Source organism: Trachemys scripta, chromosome 19 (assembly GCF_013100865.1).
Source record: "Trachemys scripta elegans isolate TJP31775 chromosome 19, CAS_Tse_1.0, whole genome shotgun sequence".
Taxonomy (NCBI): Eukaryota; Metazoa; Chordata; order Testudines; family Emydidae; genus Trachemys; species Trachemys scripta.
Window position 1 is genome coordinate 10605082 of NC_048316.1, and position 24799 is coordinate 10629880.

General features: G+C 45.8%; 1 protein-coding gene across 3 annotated transcripts in view; it reads left to right on the forward strand.

Annotated features, from left to right (window-relative positions):
• PIK3CD (phosphatidylinositol-4,5-bisphosphate 3-kinase catalytic subunit delta) overlaps positions 1–24799 on the forward strand; it is a 64904-nt gene that overhangs the window by 10492 nt on the left and 29613 nt on the right. The window contains exons 1-2 of one of the 3 annotated variants that reach the window (XM_034753354.1): positions 7120–7253; positions 23619–23782. In XM_034753354.1, the coding sequence (XP_034609245.1) occupies positions 23642–23782 (141 nt within the window). In that variant the 5' untranslated portion in view covers positions 7120–7253; positions 23619–23641. Of the gene's footprint in view, positions 1–7119; positions 7254–23618; positions 23783–24799 lie in introns of those variants that run through there. The other 2 variants (XM_034753356.1, XM_034753357.1) reach the window with 2 other exon arrangements.

The window sequence follows — 24799 nt, forward strand, 5'->3', positions numbered from 1 at the left end:
TTACAACCAGCACCCTGTGCTGACCTCCTGCTGTTGCGTTTTTCCCATACTCCATCAGTCACTTCCTGCAGAGTTCAGGGAAAGATTCCTTTCTGTTGTTTCCATGTTGATGTTCATCCAGTGAATAAACAAAAAACCCACCAAGCCCTTATCATCCATATATATTCTTCTCGGGAGCTCCTGGCATCCTCCCCATGGACAAAATTATACACTAGCACAGAATCTAGTGAGACCACCCAACTGACCCCAAGTCTGGTCTGTGCAATAACTATTTATTTTTTAATTTTCATCGTGACCACTGCCAACACATCTCTTTCTTGGGAAGGTTACCCAAGAGCAAACACAGAGGAATGGAAGGAACTAAATACCAGCTTCTGTGTATGTGCTTCCTATTAGCAAACCGCAGCGATGGAGCTCCGCTTCCACCCCAGAGAAGACCAGCACAATGTAGCTAAGAATGGAATCCAGAATAAAACACTGAATGCCAGTTCTTACGGTCTCTCAGCTGCAGAATAGCCATTGAGTAAAGCTAGCGATTGTGCTTGCGACCTTTACGTCCCTATTCCTGTCATTCATCATGGTCACCTGACCATTCCCTGACTGTAGTCAGTGTGAGATGCACCTCTTTGATGGCGCTTTGATTGACTGCCTCAACTCACCTTTTGTTCCTGGTGCATCTGCAGAGGTCAGAAGGTCATTTCCCCTTGAGAACATACCACTGTGAAATCTCTCCCTTTCCCCCTTGCAGCCCCCCCAATTGCTTTAACTAGAATGAAGATTTTTCAGCAAAAAGAGAGAATCCTTTATAATTCCAATTAATTGGAAGCGTTGTACTGCAGATTAGCACCCAGCTTCCATGCTTCCCAGAGCAGCTTTCTTCTTTCCTTCTGTTCACATAACCCTGGTATCCTTTACAGTGAGCTTTGAAATATTTCCCCATATCCACACGCTCTTAGGTGGCAACTGGCATTACCCTAAGGACTACTGATCTTCCTTCTCATTGCTCTCAAACTCATCTCTTAAGCGATCATTAGCCAACACCTTTTTTAAATACTTCCAGTTATGCATTTCATTCCATCACTGCCTCAATACCCTACTTACTCACCTACCCTCACTACTCACCTCCCTGAACCTATGAGTTGTTTGTTTGTGGGTTTGGTTAGGTTTTGTTTAATTTCACCACTACTCCCCAGTACAAGGGATTTATACCACTGTAAAACAAAACCGGGACCATAGCTCTGTGGCTGGGGCACCGGATTGGGACTCAAGACAATGGTTCTATTTCTTACTCTTTTGCTGTCTGTCTCTGTGATTTTGGGGGCAAGTCACTTCTTTGTGCCTTCGTTTCCCCCTCTGCTTAAAAAAAGGGTGGGAAGGGGGAGGTTACAATGATTACTCACTTTTTAGAATATTTTGAGAGCTGTAAAGGAAAAGCGTTGGGTATATTTTTAATTTTTTGCACATGGGTGTAGTGCAGACTGTGGACAACCTCACCTGTGAAAAGATTAGCTTGTAAAGCCAGCAGCTTTTGGTAGTTGGTTGGTAAGTGTCTTGCTTTTGGGGTATAATCAGCCAATGAGCATTTGTTCTGATGATGCCTCTGATTCGTTATGGAGACTATCACTAATGTGCTACCAAACTGTTGATGCTATATCCATAATAATGATAATGGGCTTGAAATTAAAATTTTGGAGACAGATCTGAACTTCCCCAAAGTTCAGGAGAGTTTGGATCTGGGTTCTGGTTCCGTCCCATTAATAGTTTCTCCCCCCCGTATCATTAAATAGTCTGGTCTGGGAGGTGGCGGTGGGATTAAATTAGCTCCACCTTCTTACTGCTCTCTGCAGGGACTGTGAAAAAGTTCATGTATGAAGGTTCCTGTAAAGCTCTCATTGGTCTGCTCTGCTGTGGCATTTTAGGTGTTTAAAGGTGGAGAATAGGGAAGCTGTAAATGTGAGAATGAACGTTCATGGCAGTCTGAGGAAGAAAAGTGCTACAGTATATACATGTTAACTATTCCTTTCCCCTAACATCTGGTATAGAAGAACACAGTAAAGCCCCAAGATTTTCAGGCAGCTCTCTTAGGCTCTGCTCTGTGTGTATGTTCCTGACCCAGGAGAGACCATGGGCTGCTCCAAATTAAGAATGGATGCAAAAGGCAGCGGTGTGGCACGAGAACCCATTGCAGAAATTCATCTTTAAGATGGGAAAAGAGAATATAGAAAAATGGTCATCGTATCTTAAACTACCAGTACTGGTGTACTGTCCGTTGGCTGGCTGTAAACTCCTCTGAAGAAGAACCTTATCTTCTGTGTGTTTGTACTCTGAGAGGTGCGCTCTGAAGCTGACAGGGCAGTGGACGTCTTGCCTCTGTGACTTCTAGATTGCATTATTGTAATGGACTGCTAGACTTTAAAGTCAGAAGAGATCATTGTGATCATCTAGCCTGACCTTCTGCTCACCCTACGCAAGCCCTGACCCTGCTATGAATCCAGTGGCAAAACCACTCTTTTGACTTCAATAATAATAATGATGTATTTATTACCTACGGTAGCTCTTAGCAGGATCCAGCTACCTTTGCAGACCCATTGGAAATTACAGCTGATGCAGAATGTGGTTGCCTGCCTGATTAATGGTGTTAACCACATGGAGAAAATAGTAGCAATTCTCCAAAGAGTGCTATGGCTTCCTGCTTGCTTTGTGGTGCAATTAAATGTGGTTTGTTTTTTTGTTTTTTTTTTAACTCCTGGCTATTGAAGCTTTGACACTGGCAGTTGTGTGTACAGGTTATAAATAAAATTATATGTGATTCTATTATAAAGCCCTATAGGGGTTGGGTCCTGGGACCCCATATATCATTTCTCTCCCCAGCCACCATGGCAGCTAAGAGCACTCTTGCTAGCAGTCTCTGGAGCTGGGTTGTAATAACGTTCTTCAGCTGCCCCTGCCTGCCTGCTCTGTTTAACCTTTAAACATTGGATGAGTTTATTTTGTAGGCTTCACAGCAGAAATTGGTCTTGAGAAGGGATTTGAAAGAGGGCAAGTTAGCAGCTATATGGATCCCTTAACAGAACATGTTCTGTGCATACGGGGTGTTGCGGGAAAAGCAGATGAGCAGGTGGTTATGGCTGACATAATTGTTTGGCGCAGAAAAGGTCGAGAGCAATGTGAAAAGGGACTAGTGGATAAACCTGGAGGGGCAGAGCTGTGAAAGGCCTTGAAAATAAAGACAAAAGGCTTGAACTAGATTTGGTGGAAGAGGAGAACGAATTCAAAGAGGAGGGTGTAATACATATAGTCTTACCCACATGTGGTCACAAGATAGGTGTCTCCTGCCTTGAAAATATACTCTCGATTTGACTTTGGTGATCATGCAGCAGCAGCCCATGATCCTACACATATTCTGTGTTTTATTTTCTGTGTGTGTGTGGTGGGGGGGAACTGAGCTCTGGGCCTTGTTTTCACCAGAAAGACTCAGGGCAAGGTATCTTGCAGTATGGGTCAACAACAGCACGAGTTGGAGGGCTTTAATTAATCCTTTCTTCCTGGCCCACACCAGTAGCTTCTTCCATCATAAAACCCAGTCAGGCAAACAAATTGTGTCTTTAATGTTGCTCACAAAAAGGTGGGTCTTTTTGTTTTGCTTTTAATGTTCTCGCTTGTGGCTATGTGTATATAAAATAAATTTTGTCCCCAGTTTAGAAACTACCATGCTTCTTTCACATTTGCTCAGTCTCCAGAATAATCAGTTAAACACAGGTGTAGGCTTGAACAGTAGTTGCAACAATGTATGATTGTCTGTTTTCAGGAATTTCTAATAAACAGGAACACAGTAGCTAAATGGACTTGGCTCAGACCATGTGTATACACAAAGTAACAACATGATCCTTTCACATCACATCCCCTTCCTACTGATTTGTTATCCTAACTTACTGTGTCATCTTTGTAAAATTTAGCTTGTACATTCTCTGGGGCAACGGACCATGTCGTCTATGTTTTTTCTGAAGCCCTAAGTATTCTTTTGGTCTCTATAAAAGAACTTAACTCTTGAGCAACTGGAGTAATGTGCAATATAGAGCAAACCAAAACTTACCACTCCTTTCTCTTGCTGTCCTGGAGTTCTTAGGTTCTTACCAGTGTGGGACTGTAACTATTTTTTTTCTCCTTTCAACTCCCCTGTCTCCCACAGCCCACTTTTCTTTGTCCAGTGTCATGTGGGCCCCATTGGCAAGTGTGTTTGTTGTTGTTACCATATACTGCCACAAGCCCATGTTGTTGCCATCTACTGCTGCACATGTGATAGGCAAAAATAATGAATAGAAAGGCTGTTACAAAAAAGCAGAACAGAAACCAGAATTCCTGTAAACAGTCTGTTAAAAATATCTCAACACATGTCAGGGCCTATGGTTTAAAACTGAGAGGCTCAGAATTTAAAAAGTTTGGAATAAAATATATCTGGATTGAAACAACATTAAAGACAAGATGTTCTATCTAACTCTATGATCGATAGTAACATTTTGTACTTATGCTAAGATTGCGGTATTGCCAACCCCAAATGTTAAAAAATTATATATTTAAAAACAATAATTTTGGGGATTCTTGCTCAGTCACACACTTCCAGGAGTCTGGGACTTCAAGAAAAACATCAAATGTCGTGAGATTCATGGTAAAATCACAAGAGCTGATAAGTGAGTGGGATAATGTAATACCATTTATAACATAACATTATGTTATAAATGTTACAGGGGAGAGGGGGAGGGATAGCTCAGTGGTTTGAGCATTGGCCTGCTAAACCCAGGGTTGTGAGTTCAATCCTTGAGGGGGCTACTTAGGGATCTGGGGCAAAAATCAGTACTTGGTCCTGCTAGTGGGGGCAGGGGGCTGGACTTGATGACCTTTCAAGGTCCCTTCCAGTTCTAGGAGATAGGATATCTCTATTAATTATTCTCTTTCTACTCTGGCCTTGGTTACACTGGCAATTCACAGCACTGCACTTGCTGCGCTCAGGTGTGTGAAACCCCCCCCCCCCCCCCGAGTGCAGCACTGTAAAGCACCAGTGTAATCAGCACTGCACGCTCGCTCGCAGTGCTGCAAGCTATTCTCCTCGGAGAGGTGGAATACTTGCAGTGCTGCGAGAGAGCGCTGGCGGCGCGACTACACTCGCGCTTCACAGCGCTGCCACGGCAGCGCTGTGAATCCGTGAGTGTAGCCAAGGCCAAAGATCGACTATTGTAACATAAATAGAAACAAACCAGAAAGAGGTAGGTCTTTTGGGAGCTAAGCAAGGAAACAGGAATCAGGAAATCTGGGTTCTTTTGTTGGCTATGTATTATTTAACACCCAATGCATCAAACATCTATTTTGAACTGGTAAAAGCGGGAGATTTTCAAATGCACACATGGCAGTTAGACGTCTAACTCCCATTAATTTTCAGTCAGAGTTAGTAGCCTAAATGCCATGTGTGCATTTGAAAATCTCTGCCTAGATCCACTCACTCTCTGTGACAACTCAGGCAAGTCATAGACTCTTTGTGCCTCATTTTCCCTGTCCGTAAAATGGGGATAATGACAACCTCCCAGGCGTGTGCTGAGGCTTGATTCATTCAATTTATACTTAGAGATCCTCGAACAGAAGGCACTGACTAAATGCAAGGAGCTGTTATGAAACAGTAGCTCCAATACGTGTCTATCACAAAGCTCTCAAATGTATCTCATTCTGATGGATGGCACTCATTTTAGTTACCTACTTTCCATGCAAAGTTACTGTCCCCTCACTTTTAATTTTGAAAATTAATTGCATTAGGAAAAATAAATCATGTAATTGAGATTATAGAAAGCTATTTTCAGTAGAGGAGTGACTCCCATATCAGCTTGTTTGCTCTGTGAATAATTTTGTGTGTGAGAGAGAGAAAGAGAGATTCTGGATGTTTGTGTTACATTGTGTCTCACATTTGGGCCTTGGAAGGCTCAGAGGTACTCTCCAGTCATTGCCCTCAATTTCTAGAACAAACTTGCAAATGTACATGGTACAAAACCTCCTCCTTCCGTCGTCATGACGATGATGGAAAAAATTAATGTTTTACTTTCAAAATAATTTTTCCAATTCCCTTCTGTTGTTTGCCATGCTTTGTTGCATTTTACTTTAAACTAGGCTGCAAGCTAACTGAAAGGTAGGGGATAACTTGACAAAGCCCTGGCTGGGATGATTGAGTTGGGGATTGGCCCAGCTTTGAGCAGGGGGGTGGACTAGATGACTTCCGGAGGTCCCTTCCAACCCTGCTTTTCTATGATAATTCTCACTCTGTGTTGGCAGGAGCACCTGGCAGGCCAGGGCTCCGCTCCCGATGGAGGCTGCCACAGTAACAAATCTAGGCTGGTCGAGTTTGACAAGGCCACTGTGGCAATCAATATTGTGGGAGTCTGGGGGACTCTTTTTGCCGTGGGACACTCGTGGCCAGGTCGGAGTCTGTCTGGCTAGTTTCAGAGTAGCAGCCGTGTTAGTCTGTATCCGCAAAAAGAACAGGAGTACTTGTGGCACCTTAGAGACTAACAAATTTATTAGAGCATAAGCTTTCGTGGGCTACAGCCCACTTCTTTGGATGCATATAGAATGGAACATATATTGAGGAGATATATATACACACATACAGAGAGCATAAACATATATATGTCCTCAATATATGTTCCATTCTATATGCATCCAAAGAAGTGGGCTGTAGCCCACGAAAGCTTATGCTCTAATAAATTTGTTAGTCTCTAAGGTGCCACAAGTACTCCTGTTCTTTTTGTCTGGGTAGTGATGCTCTTCGGGGTGGTAGGTCCTGCAGGAATTCGAGGGCCAGATCTGTCCTGGGGCACGGGGGGAGGGCTGTCATTGGGTTTGCCCAGCTCCTTGACTTCGTGCTGCAGGAGCTGGGCCCCCAGCCACCCTTCCCCAGCTGCCAGCTGGGGGCTTTGCCGGGGCGGCCTTGCCGCCTGGGCCCGGGCACTTTGCAGACGGCCCCTGACGCCTTTGTTGCGAGCTGGGCACTTTGCAGCTGCTCCCTCCCCGGCCCTCTTCCCTGGGAGGAGGCGGAGCCGCGCGCTGGGGCCCGGCCCCCCGCTCCCGCTCCACCTCCCCGGGCAGGGACGGCGGCTGCAGCCGCGCCGCTACCCCGGCTGCGAGCGAGCGAGGGAAGTCTCGGGGACCGGGTTCATGCCGGGCGGGGAGAGCAGGAGCCCGGCCAGGAATGGGCACGGAGCCGGCCGAGTCAGGTCAGTGGAGAGGGGGAGCTCCCCATTCCCTGGGGGAAAGGGGCCCCCATTCCCTGGGGGCGCAGCCAGACCCCTGCGGGAGGGGGGAGCGCCCCATTAAGCGAGCCGCCAGATGCCAGCCGCAATAAATGACCCGGTCTCCTCTCTGCAGCACCCCAGCCCTGCCCCGGGCTCTGCTCCCCACCCCCGGCTCCTTGGGGCGGAGGTGGGCCCTGCCGGTGTTCCTGGTGCTTGGCCCTTCTCTCCATCCTTGCGGGTAAAGCCGCCGGGCCCGCCGCCACTCTCACTGCTTCCTCCTTTAGTCATAATCCAGAGCACTGGGCCGCCCTCCGCTCCTGTGGGCTGGACCCATCCTCTGAGGCGAAGCTCTCCTGGGCACCAATGTACTCCTGCTCTTTGGCTGCTTGATGCCAGAGATTCTTTTTCTTTGGCCCGAAATGAATATTTCTTGTTCATTGTGTGCAGACGGACTCCCGCTGCTTGGGATTTGCCTGGGCCACTACATGATATTACTCCATCAAGAAGTCAGTAACACTGCCTAGAGAACATGCAAGCCTCCTAAGTGTTCATTGTTAAGATGCCTTTGCTGTCCACCGCTCGAAAAATGAACAAGACGACCTGGGATTAAAGTCAGACTCTGATTTAAAATACGCTTCCCTCCATCTCCTAGGAGTAGCCATTTAATATTTTTGCCTTGTGTGATTTTTATATCCCAGCATGTTCATTATGATTTATCGCATCCAATATATCAACACAGTGCTCTGTTTCTAGGATATGACCTATTCTCCACTAAGATCCTCCTACTTCCTTTGAGTGCGTTATAATCTCAGTAGCATTAATTCAATCATTTTTCTGTTCTGATATTAATATGTGATGTTAAGAAATGAGGTGAGTTTGTTTCCAAAGCATCATAAGAGACTGTGAGATGTTTTTGTTGCAAGAGGCAAAACAAGCTTGAAGCAGTGTGTCCTTTTGTGTGTGACAACTTTGATTGCAACGGTTGTTTCAGACTGGTCTTGTTTGTATTGAATGGTTGGTTAGTGGTTTTTACTATAATACTTGTTGAAACAATTGGAAATATTTGCCCCTAAAAGAGACATACTATTTAAGTAAGTTAAACTGTTTTAACACCCAAGAACAGTATTTGCTAGACAATCTACGTTACAATTTGCTTATCATACTCTTCAGAAACAAAACAGAAAAAAGGAAAAATGCTTTATATAATAAGCGTTTTGGAGAGCAGACCATGATAAAATTATATTTTTGTAGGGGTGTGGTGGGGAAGGAAGGCAGGCATCATTGAAGAGGAAGGGCTAATAGGACCAGACATGTTTCACTTCCCAATGTTGAGTTTTTGGATCCATTTCTTATATGTCATCTGACTTCTTTCTGCTCCCTCTTCTAGACCATTTACATCTCTTTTCTGTTCATAAATTCGTGCAATTTAGAGAGGAAGTCCACTACGTCCTTCCATACCCATTCCCTCCTTAATCCCATCCATTCAGGATTGATCCCTGTTATGCACTTACTAATGTTTTATCCAATCTAATTTTAAATTCCCAAATTAAAATTAAAGTGTGTTTCAATGGCGTCCAGTCATCACCCTCCCAAAATTTCATAGATTTTTAAATCCAGAAAGGATACATTGTAATGATCTAGTCTCTCCGTAGAATTTAACTCAGTAATTCATGCATGAAGCACAAGAACTTGTGGTTAGACTAGAGAGTGTCTTTCAGAAAGATATCCTGTCTTGATTTAAAGACTTCAAGTGATGGAGAATCCACCACATTGCTTGGTAAGTTGTTCCAATGGTTCCTCCTCGATAACAATTTGGGCCTTATTTCCAGTTTGAATTTGTCAAGCTTCAACTTCCAGCCGTAGGATCTTGATGTGACTTTGTCTGTTAGATTAAAGAGGTTTCTAGCAGCAGAAATCTTCTTAACAAAAATTCCACAGCTTCGGAAGAAATCCCAAACATTAAGAAGTCTGGAAGTAAACACTTAACAGATGCAGACAATTCCCCATTGCTATAAAATCCTCATTATTCCCCCCCACTTGATTTACATAACCCACCCAGCCTTAATCTTGCCGTGTAATTAGTTTGCAATCTTTTGGGGGACAGTGTCTTCTTATGTGTTTTGTATAGTCCCTAGTATAACAAGGCCTCAATCTTGGTTAGGGCTTTAGGTGCTCATGCAATTCCACTGTTGTAAGCCATTTCTTTGACTTTCCCAAATTTGTTTAGGTTACTAGGCTATTAAGAAATCCTGGTTTTCTAGTCTGGGGGGATATTTCCAGTATAGGAAATAAAACTCTCTTCTAAACTCCCCCTCCCCCCCAAATTCTATCCTGGCATGAGATTTAGCATAAGAAATTTCAAGGGGTTTAGAATCTTTTGGGGAATGTTACTGGAGGTGTTTAAAAATTGGGCATATAATGAGCAGCTAGCTTCAACCTTAGCTTCTCAAGCAATGGGGCTTCTACCACTTGCTTTGGGAGGCTATTCTACAAGCCAATAGATGTGACCTTGGCATCAGGCAGTTTTTCCTGATATTCAGCCTCATTATTCCTTGTTATAGCTTTTTGTTCAGTTTCCCTAAATCCCTTTCTTTCCGTTTTTTTCATCCTTCATGTATTTGTAGATTGCTTCCTCCCTTAGTTATTGCTTAGCGTATTTACCCTTTCTAATCTTTCCACATCTCAGTCTCTCCACGCTTCCTAATCACTCTTGTAGCTTTACATGTTGCCATGACACTTCAGCTGTTTTACAGATCTTCCTTTAGTACACCTCTACCCCAATATAACATGACCCGATATAACACGAATTCGGATATAACACAGTAAAGCAGTGCCCCGAGGGGGCGGGGCTGCGCACTCCGGCAGATCAAAGCAAGTTCGATATAATGCGGTTTCACCTAAAACGCGGTACGATTTTTTTGGCTCCCGAGGACAGCATTATATCGGAGTAGAGGTGTATTGTCAAACCTCAATTTAATCTCTCCATCTTTGTGCGATTATAAGGCCTCATTGTCCATTAGGTTCCAGTGCTTTGTAGCTTGCCAGGTGCTGAACTCCCAATGTTGCTGTGGCATATGGAGGATCCAATATAAATACGTGCTGTATGCCCTAAAGCCTTGTTATTTTTGGTGCCACCAGGAGATCCTCTTATTCTCCAGGCAAAACTGTTTTTTTAGCAAGTTTTAAGAGTCTGGTAAGCTGTTTTGCAAAGTAACTCCCTTCTCTCCCTGTGTCAGTATATAATGCCTGCCTCTGTAACTGTCCAGCCCCCTGCCTTCACTAGCAGGACCAAGTACTGATTTTACCGCAGATCCCTAAGTGGCCCCCTCAAGGATTGAACTCACAACCCTGGGTTTAACAGGCCAATGCTCAAACTACTGAGCTATCCCTCCCCTTGTTGTTTTGGTGAGCTGTAATTTGGTGCTTGGGACATGTTTTCCTCTAATACCTGGATTGCTTTGTTGCTTTCAGAGCCCTAAGAATTTCCTTTCACGTTGCCCTCTCCCCCTGCCAATTTTGCAGCCCTTTCTATCCTTAGAGAACACCATTTTGCAGTGACTTTCCTGTTGGCCAAGGAGGGCTGAATAAGGCTCACTCCTAAATCTCCCACTGCACTGAGATTCCTGTTCTACACCACTAGGTGAAAGGCACTTGTCCTGTTAAGACATTAGCCTGTCCTTCCTTGTTCCTGAAGCTTTAGAATTCATCACCCAGCAGATTGTCTCCAGCTATCCGGAGTCACCCACTTATTTTTGTGGCTGGCCAAACATAGCCAGCCTTCCCTCATTGGATACTAGGGGTGTGCTGCCAAAACCCAGTTGTTAATGGCACCAGACGCTGCCTATTGTGTTCTTAGCTGTGGAGTTTGAATTATGTGGTTTGATGGGGTATGAGGAAGAAAGTCTTTTAAAAACTGTGATATGTGTACATCTCTTGTGTGTGTGTTTAGGGAGGGAGGGAGCCAAAAACAGAGGAATTTGGTTCCTGCATGGTATAGTTAGAAATATGTGGAGGCTTCTTTCTTTTCCACCAGTGAGATGTATTGGGTTTCTGGCTTTATCAATGACCCATACAGGGATTGAAACATTTATTTCAGAAACGTCTTCTCTCTAATTAGGTGCTTTAATTCATCACCAGCTCCACCAAACTCCAAATTGACCTCAGTTGAGCAGGAATAATAATACCTTCCACTTCTGTCGTGCCTTTCATCAAAGGATCCCAAAGCGCTTTACAAATATTTAAGACTTGCAGCATCCCTGTAAGGTAGATTGTGGTATTTCTGTTTAACTTCTGGGGAAACTGATAAGCAGAGGAGTTAGATAATTTGCCCATGGTCGCACACGGAGTCAGTGTCAGAGCTGGGAATAGAATCTAGGAGTCCTGATTGCCCAAGCCCCTGCCTTAACTGCTGGACTATACTGTTTTCCCCTAGACATGCTTCCTCAAGTAACACTGAGAACTCGATCGCTTCACTATGAATGCATCTATTAGGTTGTGACACCCAAAATCTTTCTACCCAGACAAGGCTCTTTGGTCCCTCTAGACCAGCATTTCTCAAATGCAGCTACCATGGCCGCATGCGGCCACCAGGGGCTTTTCTTGCGGTCACAACCTCCTGGGCAGTGATTGGGGGTGAGGGTAAAGCAACGGTTCCTCCCCTTGGGCTGCAAGGAGGGGTTGGGCCCTGCCCCCTTTGGAGCCACAAGCACCAGAGGAGCAGACAGCTGGTGTGAGTTCCCCACCTTCCCGGGGGTGGTGGGGCTCAGGCTTCTGGTTTCAGGCCTGGGGTGGCAGGTGGCAGGTTCCGGCCACGGGCTCCAGTCGTGGGGCTTTGGGCTCTGGGTTTTGGCTGTGCCGTGGCGGGCTCTGTTTCCCCGGCCCCTGGGCTCATCACCCCTAACCCCTGCTGCCGCCCCCAGCCTCTCACCCATCAACCCCATCACCCTTGGCCCCCCTGTCTCCCTCTCCACCTCCCCTTCCAGGGCTTAATTTTTCCCCCGGCTTGCCAGGGCTGAGTAAGTCTGCTGTGGAAAGTGGTATGTGTAGGTTTGTAAATATCACTCATCACTGCCTCAGACCTAGATAATAAGGCTGCTGCTATGAAAAGTGATATTAAAAAATATTCAAATATCACTTTTCACAGGAGCAGACTTACTAGCTAGCAAGTCTTAAAAAAAAACAACCCGAAACCACAACTAAAAAAAGCAAAAAACAACAACAAAAAGGGCAAGAACATGCACAACACCTTATTTGTGTTTCTATTCTGTTTAAGTCCAGTAAAGAATAGAGACAAGAATAGAGATAATCTGTACATGATTATTATTGAGTATGCAAATAAAAACCCTACATAAATAAGTGATTTGGACAAGTATGTGTGCATATTTATTTGTTTTTCCTAAATTAATTATTTTAGGGAAAATTGTAATAATGGCCACCAGCAAGATTTGGTGGCTGCACTCTGAGGCCACCAGAAAATGTGCTGTGAGAATCCCTGCTCTAGACAGATAATTTTCCTCACTATTCTTCTGCTGTTCTCTTTAACTTCTCCCGGCTTTTCCCCCTGCCCCCTCTCTCAAACCCATTGATTGTGTGTCACTTCCAGGATGGTGCATGATGTTTGGCTTTAGACTTCCTTTTCTAAATGATTTGTACCTGATCTCCGCTTCCCCCCCTGCACGTGCTTGTGGTTAGATTCAGGGATCTGGTATTTCACCCATGCTTGTCTATTAGTGTAAGTGAGGGTGGAGCAGTTTGATATTCTTCTTCCTATTTATTCTGGAGCAGGAAGCCCTAGTAGAGCAGCCTGTTATGCATAAGGAGTTCTTTTCTATCTCCCCTTGCTGACAGCCCCTTCCCCATTAGCCATATACGCAAACAAGGTTAGCTCCAGTCCAGATTACATTAGCAGAGCTCTGCTTCCCATTACTTTTCCCTGTGAGCCTCTAATGGTTGTATGTGTTTGCTTGAGCAGTGTAAAGTCTCTGGAGACAAGAGTTCCTGCATGAGAGAAAGCAGGATTAAACCAAAGGGAAGAAGTGAATGCTTTGGGCCTGACCTTGTGGTCATTGCATAGATAAAATTCCCCTTGACTTCAGCAAAGGGTTTGATCTGCAGGGCTGAGACATCAGTCAGTGCAATATTAAATCCACTTCATGTGGTGTCTGAGATTCCATGGTCACTACACTGCTGTTCCTCATTGATATTTTGACACTAGGAGATACCGAGCTAGCAATGGATAGCATCAGCTCTTCTATTAAGGAAGGGAACATTGTCTAGTGTTCAGAACAAAGTACTGGTGGGTCTGGACTCCTGGTTTAGTTCTTGTTCTGCCATCTTGGACAAACTGAATTGGACCCCTCTGCCTCAGTTTAATAGTTTGTGTTTGATAACCAACCTATGAAGTAGGTGAGTAAAGGGGATTAATTGTCAAGTGCTTAGATCTTTAAATCAAAGGCACTATAGAAACATTATAGCGGATAGGATTATATATAAACAGCAAAAGGATGACAAATGCTATTAGCGAAGGAATGCAGTGAATTAACCAGCAGAATATAAATGATTGATGTATTAAATTATAGGCTGGTTTAGACAGACAGGAGATGATGTGGAAATCCTTTCCTTGATTTTCTTTTAGGTAAAAGTAAGGTTCAGACTATGGCAGGCCAAATAGACTGAAATCGAGTAGAAAATGTAAATGAGGATTTGAGTAAATTAATAAATAATTAATAATAAGAATATTAAATCAATGTTAATTTGTATTACCATAGTACCTAGTCATGGACCAGCACCCCATTGGGCATTGTATGAACACAACAAAAAGTCCCTACCCCAAGCAGTGTACAATTGAAGTACAAGACGAGACAACAGATGGATACAGATAGATGGGGGTGCATAAGTGAACAGTGAGACAGTATTCATCATCATGATAGGCAATAGTCTTTACACACCAACAGTCAGTGTTGCTGTTGTCGATGTTTTTCTGTAGGTATCATGGCAAAGGAGAGGGTTGAAGGATTTGAAGGTGGATAATTATGTAGCATTGCAGGTCTGTACTGAGAGCACCTCCCAGGCATATGGGGCAGCAGGGGAGAAACCACAAAGGTGCTTGTTTGAAAATGTAACAAGTGGGCAGTGGTGCCTGGCATCATGGGTGGATTGGAGCGGAGCATTGGCAGCTTGATAGCAAAAGAGAGATGTTAGGTAGGGTGAGGATTGACTGTGAAGGACCTTAAAAGGGAAGACAAGCAGCTTATATTTGATGCAATGGAGGATGGGGAGCCAGTGGAGGGATTCAAAGAGAGTGATATGGTCCAAGTGGTGGCCCAAGAAAAGGATCTTTGTGGCAGTATTCTGAATGGATATGAGCAGGGCAAGATAGCATTTGTCAGGGCCAGAGAGAAGTTGCAGTAATAAAAATGTTAGATGATGAGAGCTTGGTGGAGAGTTTTACCTGTGTGGATAAGAAACTAACTTTGGTAAAATAATCTTGTGTGTTTAGTTTCTAGGCCAGATCTGGTCACACCATACTGGAGAAGGAACCAAAGACCTTAAGAGGGAGTAAAATAGGATGGATGGTAACAGAAGTTAGAGCAGCCCTGTGGCAGCTCTAATTTATGTTGAGGGTCAAACAAGCTCCTGATTGTCCCAGGGATTGGGAGTGCACAAACATGGCTTTAAGCACAGCTGAGCTGGACCGCAGGGTCTGGGGCTTTCATAAATAACTTAATAGGGGTATAAGCAAAACTTGATGAGCATAAATGTTCTTACTGTTCCCAAAAGAGAATGCCCTTTGTAGCCCAGGAGCAAGTCTTTGGTGTTAACGCTCCCACAATGATGTGGGCTGAGTTCCTCAGGGGCTTCAAAAGGGGGAAGTGAAGCAACAACTTCTGCAGTAGGCCACTGACTTATATCTGTCCAAGGCTGACAGCAGGGCCCTCCTTAGGCATACGCAGATGCGTGGGGCACCTCTGGGTCTTAGTGTCCACCCTTCTGCCTCTTCCTATCCCTGTTCTGACCCTTCCTGCAGGCTCCCACAGCTAGCTACTGCAGTCTGGTGATTCTCTTACTCCGGAGGGGATCTAGTAACTTAAAAGTGAAAAAGCCTCCAGCCTGCCAGCCTGATTAGCCCAACATTGAAACTGTTAAAGAGCCATTTAACAGGCATTTGCCAACCTCCAGATATATACTCTCAGTTTCTGAATTTACTGACAAAAACAGTTGCGCATCACTGTAAGTTACTCAGAACACGTTAGTTTAAAAATATTTAATTAGTGTGTTGCTGAAGATGATAAAATCACATCTCTAAAAAATCCTTGAAGAGAGCCCTTAAAGGGACAACACCCCTTTCCTGCCAGATAGCAGGACAAACGAGTTTCCCTTTCTTTACTTCTGACTATTTGATTAACTAGTTTTAAGAGAACCCTCTAGCAAAGTCAGTACCTTAGTAAGATATAAAATCCTTTGTTATGCCTAAAATCTTTGGAAACATATTTTTTAAAGTTGGTGAAATTTCATAAACATGTCTATTGTTATGGAGATCACACTAAAAGTTTCCTTTTTCTAAAAGCAATGAACATTGTTATGAATATACTAAACCTCTGTGACTGATTAATTTAAAATAATGTCTTTGTTTCAGTGAGCTAAATATATAATAATCTGGAATGATTACTTTATGAAGGCTTAAGAGTACATTTAAAAAATAAAATCAGCTTAGAAATACTGATTAAGAAAATGTAAAACAAAGAAGAGGTGCATCATGTATTCCATAATGTTTAATGTTGTACTCAGCAGGACAGCTGACTTGCTCTAACTACAAAGTTTTTGCAAATAAATCTCTGACAAATTTCAGGGTATATCAGAAAACCGGTGACTGATATTTTTTATTCCCAAATTTAGTGCTTTTAATTAGGTACCTTTTGCATGTCCAGTCTTCACCTTCTGGCATGCAGTGGAAAACATGCTCCATTTTCTTTAGAAAAAAATGGCAGAAGAGTGTTTTTGTTTTTTTTTCCAAATGTCATTTGCTTCATTTGGGTTCAGGGATTTGACTGGAAGGGGGTGATCAGAGAGGGAAGAGAGGAGGGAGACAGTGGGGAGAGGGCGGGGCCTGGGCAGAGTGGGGGCGGGGCCTGGGGCAGAGCAGGGTAGAGTATGGGTGGGGCCACAGGTGGGCTGGGGAGGCTTCACCCACCACCCATGACAGCAGGTAAAAGTGGGTTGGCTCCCGCACACCCAGCGCGCGCTGCTGTCTCCTTAGGCGGGGGCCGTATTCACAGAGCCGAATGCGTCAGCGCTGCGCATTCTGTGTGAGGGAGAGAGTACGGGGGTGTCTGCGGGGAACTGTGACTCTCCGCCGCCGTGAGGCGGGCCGGGCGGCTCGGTATTCTTTGCTGCCTCGTTTCCCTCCCACACGCCTGGGCTGCCATTGGGCATAGGGACATCAGTTTAATTATACTGCGTAGGGCCCCATAAATCCTAAGGATGGCCCTGGCTGACAGCAACCAGTAAGTCGCCATCTGATGGCTGTTCAGTAGTGGCCTATGTGAAATGAGTTGGTAGTGTCAGTACTCTTGGTAGCAGAACCCGCCTTGCTGGCAAGATTCAATAAAGAGGCCTAGAATTGAAGGGTTTCTTGCACCGAGATGCAGTCCTGGGTAGATGCACTTGCTGGGATGACGCAAGGGAAGCTTGCATTGCCACAGGGAGATGAATTCAGCCCCCAGGGAAGCTGTTCTGGCACCTTTCACCAGCTTTAAATTCACTTTAAATAAATAAATACATTTGCCAGGTTAATTGGTCATAAATGACTTAAAACTTTAACGGGCAAATGTAGCCACAAAGGCCATCATCTTGCAGTGAGCTCGTTGTGGGCGAGTCCATGGTGATTTCTGTCTGTGCAGAACTTATTGCAAGAATGCAGCCAAAATAGGAACTTTGGTCTATTTTCATCAGAGTTGGGGGTGGGGGAAGGGGGTATGTGTGTGTGTGTCTGGGTATAAATTCCTTTGGTCGTCTTCCCCACCCCCGTCACTGCCTAACATGAAAGTCACTTCTTGCTGTCCCCTACTCTACATGCATCACCTGTGAGCTCTGCAACAGGCACTTCTTACAAACTTGAAAGGTATTTTTGCAATCGTGGGATTAGCAATGTTGCTGTCAATTTGTAGGCGTCGGAGCATTCGCATCTGCCTGGTGCAGCGTTGTGGAGGCTTGTGTAATGCTGTGCCGTTTGTGATCTCTCTCTCTCTCTCTCTCTCTTTTTTTTTTTTTTCTCACCCCCGGAGTGGTTGCATATTGTAAACAGACTGAAGCTGTGGTTGATAAGCTTTGTAGGAGGAGATGGGTTTTTGTTTTTCAACGGGCTGGCTTGCTTAATAGTGACAGGATAACTTTACGTGTCTCTTTATGTAATGTACTGCATAAAGAAGGGCTTTGTATGTGATGATACCGTCCTCAGGGCATGTTCTGAACTCATAGTACATGACTGAAGCCCCATACTTATGTCATACCAATGTGTATAGCATGGCAACGAATAATGTAGTTTTGCAAATGCTACCCCAATATACCAGTTCAGGGACTACCCTGCAGTGCAGGTATTTTCCACATTGTCTCACCAATATACTTCAACCCTGCCCTGGCATGCTCTTGTGGTGCAAATGCACCAAGAAGAAGGAGGCATTCTTATCTCATGGTAACTAACACGAGGTAGAAGTCTAGTGAAGGCAGGGCAGTTTGCAGCTTTCATGTGGGTTAGCAGGGTGAGATGAAGGCTGTGGGGGAGCTTAAGGTTTAACCTCCATTTCCAACTCGTGTTTTAAACTATGATTGCCTTGTCTTCCCTAGGATTTCATGTTGTGGTAGCTAACTGGAAGTAAGAGCCCCTTAGTGAAGACAAGGCCCCTAGGAGTTACCAAGTGGAACAGCGGGCCATGAGGCTGCCATAGGGGAGCCAGTTAGGGCCAGTAGTGATAGCTTTGGTGACGTGTCCCCTAGGAACTAGGCTGAGCCCACACCACTCATTTTACAAAGGAACTTATGCAACGACTGTTTGTTGTTACCATCTCTTGGTCGCTGCTGGGCTAGCTTTGAACCGTTGACTGGAGCCCTGGGGAGAAAGCTCAGCGTCTCATTACCAACCTAGTCTCCCACAGTTGGGTTACGTTTCTCATATAATTATTCCACAGTGTGGCCGTTCCCATGGTCCGCGCACTGTGATGAAAGCTCTGGGAGCCGTCAATGCGTGGTGGCAATGGGCTTTTCTTAATCGCCTTGTGAAGTGGGTTGTCTTTTGCGGGCCTGATCTCCTAGGAGAGGTTAGGGAACTGAGGCGGCATCATGCCTCTTCTTCCATGCCCGCTGGGAGGCCCAAGCTTTGTCATCTCTGTCACGTAGGAACTTGTCTGTCTTAAAGACTGCCGGGGTGACTGGCACCGCTGCACAGAGGATGGGTTCATGGCCCAAACCTTCCTCAGAAATGCAGGTCACTTTCAAGAATCCAGCAATGACCTGGTTGTCTCCTACCCTGCATGGGTTCTCCCACACATCCTCCTGCTAGCCTCAGTTGTGGTCCCCATCAGACAGGCTTGTGCCTTACAGAAGGGTAAGGGGTAAAGACGGGGCAGCTCTGCCCCTCAGTCTGCAGGGGCCCTGCCCATCTCAGGGCGTAAGAGAATACATTCTGAGCAAAATAGGTTTCCCTTCATCCTATTGCTACGCACCCAGTCGTGCCGGCAGCACCCATAAAGAGGCAGCTGATTGTACAGAGCCCCCTTCCAAGAGGCAGCTACTGCAGGACTTGAAAAGACCAGTCAGCCAAAGCAGAGCCCTGGAGTAAGGTGACCCTACATCCTGTTTTTGCCAGGACAGTCCCTTCTTTAAGCCCTGTCCTGGCCGTCCCGACTTTTTTTGGCAAAAGTGGGCATTTGCCAAGCGAGTAGCGACACCAGCCCCAGCCTTGCAGGGGGGACAGTCTGGGCTCCAGTGAGCAGCGACGCCAGCCCTGCATGGGGAGGGGGGCTGGGGCAAGCAGCTCGGGCCAGACCCGCGCAGGGAGGGAGGGAGGTCTCGGGCTAGCCCCACGTGGTGTTCCGTTTTCCCTTTGGGAAATATAGTCACCTTACCTCAAAGGACATTTCACTGATGCTCTTATTAGGCAAACACGTGGAGCTATGTGGGGGGGCTAAAATGCTGTCCCTGGGATAAGAGACTTTTGTGCACAGATGGGCGAGGAAAGAGGTTCTTTCCCACGGTGAATGAGGAAGCATTGGAGGGTGAGGCCCCTCCTTAGGGCTGGGTTCTAATGGGAGATGCTCGTGGTATATTTTTGTTACTGTGCTGTGTGTCTGTGGCCTATACACATACTATTATTTCTGTAAGGTTTGGGGAGCTCTGTGCAGGGAGGAGGTGCAGCCTTTTGTGTCTGTTTCTCTCTCTCTCTTGGCTTTTCTGGAGCACTCGTCCATCACAGCATCTTTCTGCTGCTTGAGCAAATGGGTGTGGTGACAAAACTGTGTGTATCCCAGAGAGGGTTACGGTCAGGGCCCTGCATGACAAAGAATTAAAATACACACCCAGGGAGGAAGGGTGTTTAAGTGGTTAGGGCGTGAGCCTGGGGCCTGAGACATGAGTTCAGTTCCCTGCTCTGGCACCGACTCTCTGTCTGACCTTGAGGGAGTTATTTAATCTTTTATATGCCTCTACTCGCTGTCTGTGACATGGGGATAATAGAAATGTCCACCCTTGCTGGGTGCTGTGAGGATAAATGTGTTAATGATCATGAGGCACAAAGATAAAATTATGGGAGCCAAGTAAATGCCATAGATAGCCTCATCCTGCAGCCCTCATCAGTGTGGCAGGTTTGGTTCTCAGGTGTTGCTCAGCGGGTCAGACTGATGACGTAGGGCTGGGCGTAGGAGATGAGGAAAGCAAAAGAAGCTTTCCCGGTGGGCTGGTCTTGCTAATGTTTTTACATGGTCCACAAAGAGCCCTGGGATCCCTCAGGATGAAAGATCAGACACTGCGCCAGTCGTGTAGCCCTCCTGGAATAGGGAGAAGCGACAAGCTGGCAGGGAGGACACTGCACAAGGAGGTGGCTTCTGGCTCAAGGGCACCCGTCCCAGCTCCTGGCTTTTACCAAAATGCCATGGTCAATGTGTTCAGGGTGCTGGGAGGGTGGGGTTCAGAACCCGGCCAAATGTCATCCAACAATAATAAATAAACCCCTTAACATTTTAAATGAATACAGGTTGAGGGGGTGAGTGGCTACCGGGTCGGGAAGAAGCAAAAGTAGGGAGGAAGAATGACCAAGGCAGGGACATTGGTCACGTTTAAAATAGCACCTGGGAGTGGGCTTTTATTTAAAAGTTTGGGGAAGAGAGAGACCAGAACCTCAAGGGTGAGTGAACTGTGAACACCACAGCTAAAGCTGGGGTCCCTTCTGGCATAATTCTGGTTCTTGTATCACTGTAGTACCTGAGCACCTGCCAAGAAGTTAACACCCGTCCCTAGTGGTTTGCAAAGATTTGCAGGCCTTGAACCTTCAGGTCTCCAGCTCAGAGCCCTACCACTTACGTTACAGGAGGAGCATAAGATGGGATCTCTGGTGGCAGCCAAAATTAGCAACTTCAATCCTCCACCCCCACCCTACCCTGCTTTATAGACAGCCTGTGTGAAGAGTCATATAAAATGGGTAGTTCAAAGCGGTGACCCAAAGTATCGCTGCTACACTCTGAGTAAGCTGCATGCCACAGGGAAGTGCTGTTGTTGTGCTTCGTGTCCACAGGTGAGCATGGCACAAGCCAGGGCCCAGCCTGAGGATCACCCTGCTGTGGCATGCTGGGGGAGGACACGAGTGATGCATGAATTCTTTCTCCTAACTCACCATCTCTGGGTGCTATGGTGGCGTTACAGTCCAGGCAGAGTTACTCAAGGCCTGGGCTGAGGAATCCCTGCATCGCTCATTGCATGGTCCTCGGGAGGACAAAGGACTGAGTTAGCCCTGCTGTGCTACTAGGGAGTCTGGGTACAGTATATCACACCTGCTCTCTGGATCACTGAGGCACACCTCCAGGATGCCACGTGGGATGTAAAATACAGTTTAGCTGTGCTGGGGAGTCACTGCCCGCTGCCACCCTCCCGGAGAGTACTGGAACCGTGTTGGTTAAATGAAGAAGTGGAGGTTGCGGGTGAGAGTCCTGGAAATTTGCTCCTCTCACTGGTAGTGAGTGGATAGGAGAGCGGGATCCTTTCTGTGGTTGTGCCTGACTTGAACTCACAAACCCTGCTCCTTCCCTCCCTCTTTAAGACACATGGGTTGCTTGCGGTCTCTGCATCCGGTCCCAATGTGATACAGCATGTGCTTTAAGGAAGCGGGACAGATAAAACATGGCTCGTGTTTCTGGGAATCCTTACCTCACTGCTGATGGGGAAGTGTTGCACTCCCAGGCACTGGCAGATAAGATTCGGGGCTTCTCTTGTCATGTTTATGCATAAGATTGGCTTACAAGCAGCTCCCTAGGTGCTTTGGGGATTCTGCCTGGCCTCAGCAGCCTGCAGCCCAGTTTTTCCCTCTCCGATTAAAGGGGGAGAGAACTCGCTGCCCCAAACACAACCCCTTTCTGGCAGCTGCAGATCCTGTATTTTGAGTTGTAAACAGCATATTCAACATAAGTTTCATGGAGGAAGAATAAATGAAACCCTATAGTGTTGCTCCTCGCATGAGCAAGTCTGGGTTTAGGTGCTAGGCAAAGGGGTCAGATTGACAGAAACCAAAGCCTTGATTAACCACAGTGCGAGAAGCTATGGGGTGAGCTTTCCTAATGCTGCACAGTCGTTGTGCTTCACCCCGACGCAAAGGGAGTCCAGCCCTGTGGCTCATTCAGGCCTTAGTTTCTCGGCTGAGACGGCCAGTACGAGCCCGTGTGACCCTCTGGGTAGGTACTTGGATAGCTAGCCTGAGCCATTGCCTTTACTGTTGTGGCCATACTGCCATTTTTAGCATGTTAGCTTGAACAGTGCTGGGAAGCATGCTGCCAGCTGCTGTGTAGACGTATCCTAAAGGGCTAATTGGAGCCACCCCAGATGTGATGTAGGCTCATCAGGAACCGTACCCAACACCTCCAAACTCACTGCACAGATCAGCAGATGGGAACAACACTTTTCTGACTGTAATCAACAGAGTAAATTAATCCGAGCTACGTTCTCTTGTGGATGTTTCCTGCTGGATAAATGGGTGGGAATTGATGAATTCTCCTGATCAGCATTACATATCCCCAAAGAAGAAACCAAGTGAGGTAGGGTTGTCAGTTTTGGTTGGATGTATTCCTGGAGGTTTCATCCCATGACATAATCTTTAATTAAAGATTAATCTTTAATTCTGGGAGACTCCAGGACAATCGTAGAGGGTTGGCAACCCTAAAGTGAGGGGATTGAAATAGTCTGTGGCTTCTGGTTAATGATTAATGCCCTCTGCTGTCCTTGGAGTGTTTGGTGACAGACTCTCCTGCTATTCATAGTGTGGGGAGCAAATTACACATTCCTGCAAGGCAGGAGGGATAAATCCAGAATCAGCCCTCCCTCCCCCCCCCCCATCCTGGCCATCCCACTCTGTGCATTTATTCCCCCCTATTCTTTTTAAAACAAAATTAATTTGTAATCTTAATTTTTTTTATAATCTGGACCTGCACCAGCTCTTCCTTGTACACCTGGAACTCGTCTCTGGAAGATAGAAATGGAGGTTGAGACAGTAAGGTCCAGGGAATAAGATGTCAGGCTGGGAGTTGGGACTCCTGGGGTCTGTTCACTGAAACACATGCAAAATAAAAACAAAAACAAAGAAGTTTGACTGACAAAAGAGAATGTTCACTAGAAATGACATTTCTGAAAAAAAAAATCAGGTGGTTGTGGGGGTTTGTATTTATTTATTTATTTTTGACCAAAACTATTCACAGAATTTGATCCCAAGTTGCAAACAGTTTCGGTGCCCAGAAAAATTCATTTTTTGGCATATTTACCATTCATTTAAAAAAATTTCGCCCAGCTGTAACACTAAGTATTTCATATTCTTAAATGACTAAGTAGAAGCTGCTTTGAACTATAACCAGGGCAGCATGTGGGTGCACCCGAACAGGGATGTCTTTTTTTTTTTTTTTTTAAGGCACTGGATTTGGACTCTGGAGATCCGGATTGAATTCCCAGTTTCCCCATCCATTAAATGGGGATAATAATCTGGTCTTGTCAGAGCAGAGACCGGGTCCCACTGTGTCGGTGCAGTGCTTAGCCTTAGTCTTGTTGGGGCTTTTAGGAATTACTGCAATACAAATAATTGTCATTTCTCTCCCTTTGTTGCAGATTGTAGCTAAGAAGTGAGCAGGATGCCCCCGGGCATCTATTGCCCTGTTGAATTCTGGTCCAAGGAGGAAAACCAAACCATCCAGGTGGACTTCCTGCTGCCTACAGGCATATACCTGAACCTCTCTGTATCCTGCAATGCCAGCTTGGGCACCATCAAACAGGTACCAGCCTTTACCGCAAGCCTCACCCCTGTGGCTAAAGAGTCACCTTTGGGATCGATTTTACAAGCGCGCCGGGCGTTTTTCTTAAGCGGAGTTCAGTGCTTGGGAAAGCTGTCTCGTGGTGATTAGGAACTTTAGTTAAAAAGAAAAGTTTTTGGTGTTTCCTTTGAGGAATAAAATGCTGAACAGGAGAGTAGAGGAAATGAAATTCCCTTTTCAATTCACTAGGCAGAAATCAGAGTGGAAAAGGTTCTCATTGCAATAGCAGCCTGGCTTAGATGACTCACACAGCACAAGAGACAGACATACGGTGCCAGATCATTAGAAGTTCTTTCTGTGCCTGCAGTTTTCAGGCCAGAAAACCATGGGCACAATAGATGTGCTTTAGTTGTTAAGTCACCAGCTATGTGGTCACAATCAGGTAATTAGTTAACTGTCTAACTGGCATCCACTGGGGTGGAAGGATGGTCTAGTGGGGAAGGCACTGGACTGGACTGGGGTACAGGAGACCTGGCTTCAATTCCTGGCTCCGTCATAGATGTGTGACTTGTGCCTCAGCTCCCCATCTGTATAATAGGGGTAATGCCTCCCTACTGGGCAGGGGTGTTGCAAGGCTAAAAATCCACGAATAAGCATTGTGAGGTGCTCAGATACTGTAGATACCTAGAGAGATTTATTGCAGCTCATTGCAAGCAAAAAAAGGGAAGCCAGGTTATCGTCTGGCTGAAAATTGGGTCCTCGCAGTTGATTCTGTGAGATTACAAGTCATCGAGAAATAATTAGGTCAGTTATAGTTACAGCTACTCATGTCGTCTATGTTTCAAGACCTGGGGATGTAGCGAAAAGGGTTCGCACTGCCTCCCATTGTAGTGCATTGCGCCTCTCCCCATGGGCGCACGCGGGCGTGTGCAGTTGTGAATTTCCTGGGGATGGCATTTCTCAGGTGTCCTACAAATGACTGTTGCTCTTCTCCGGGGGCTTTCATTAAGGCCCTGCAAGATCCCAATCAATAGCTGC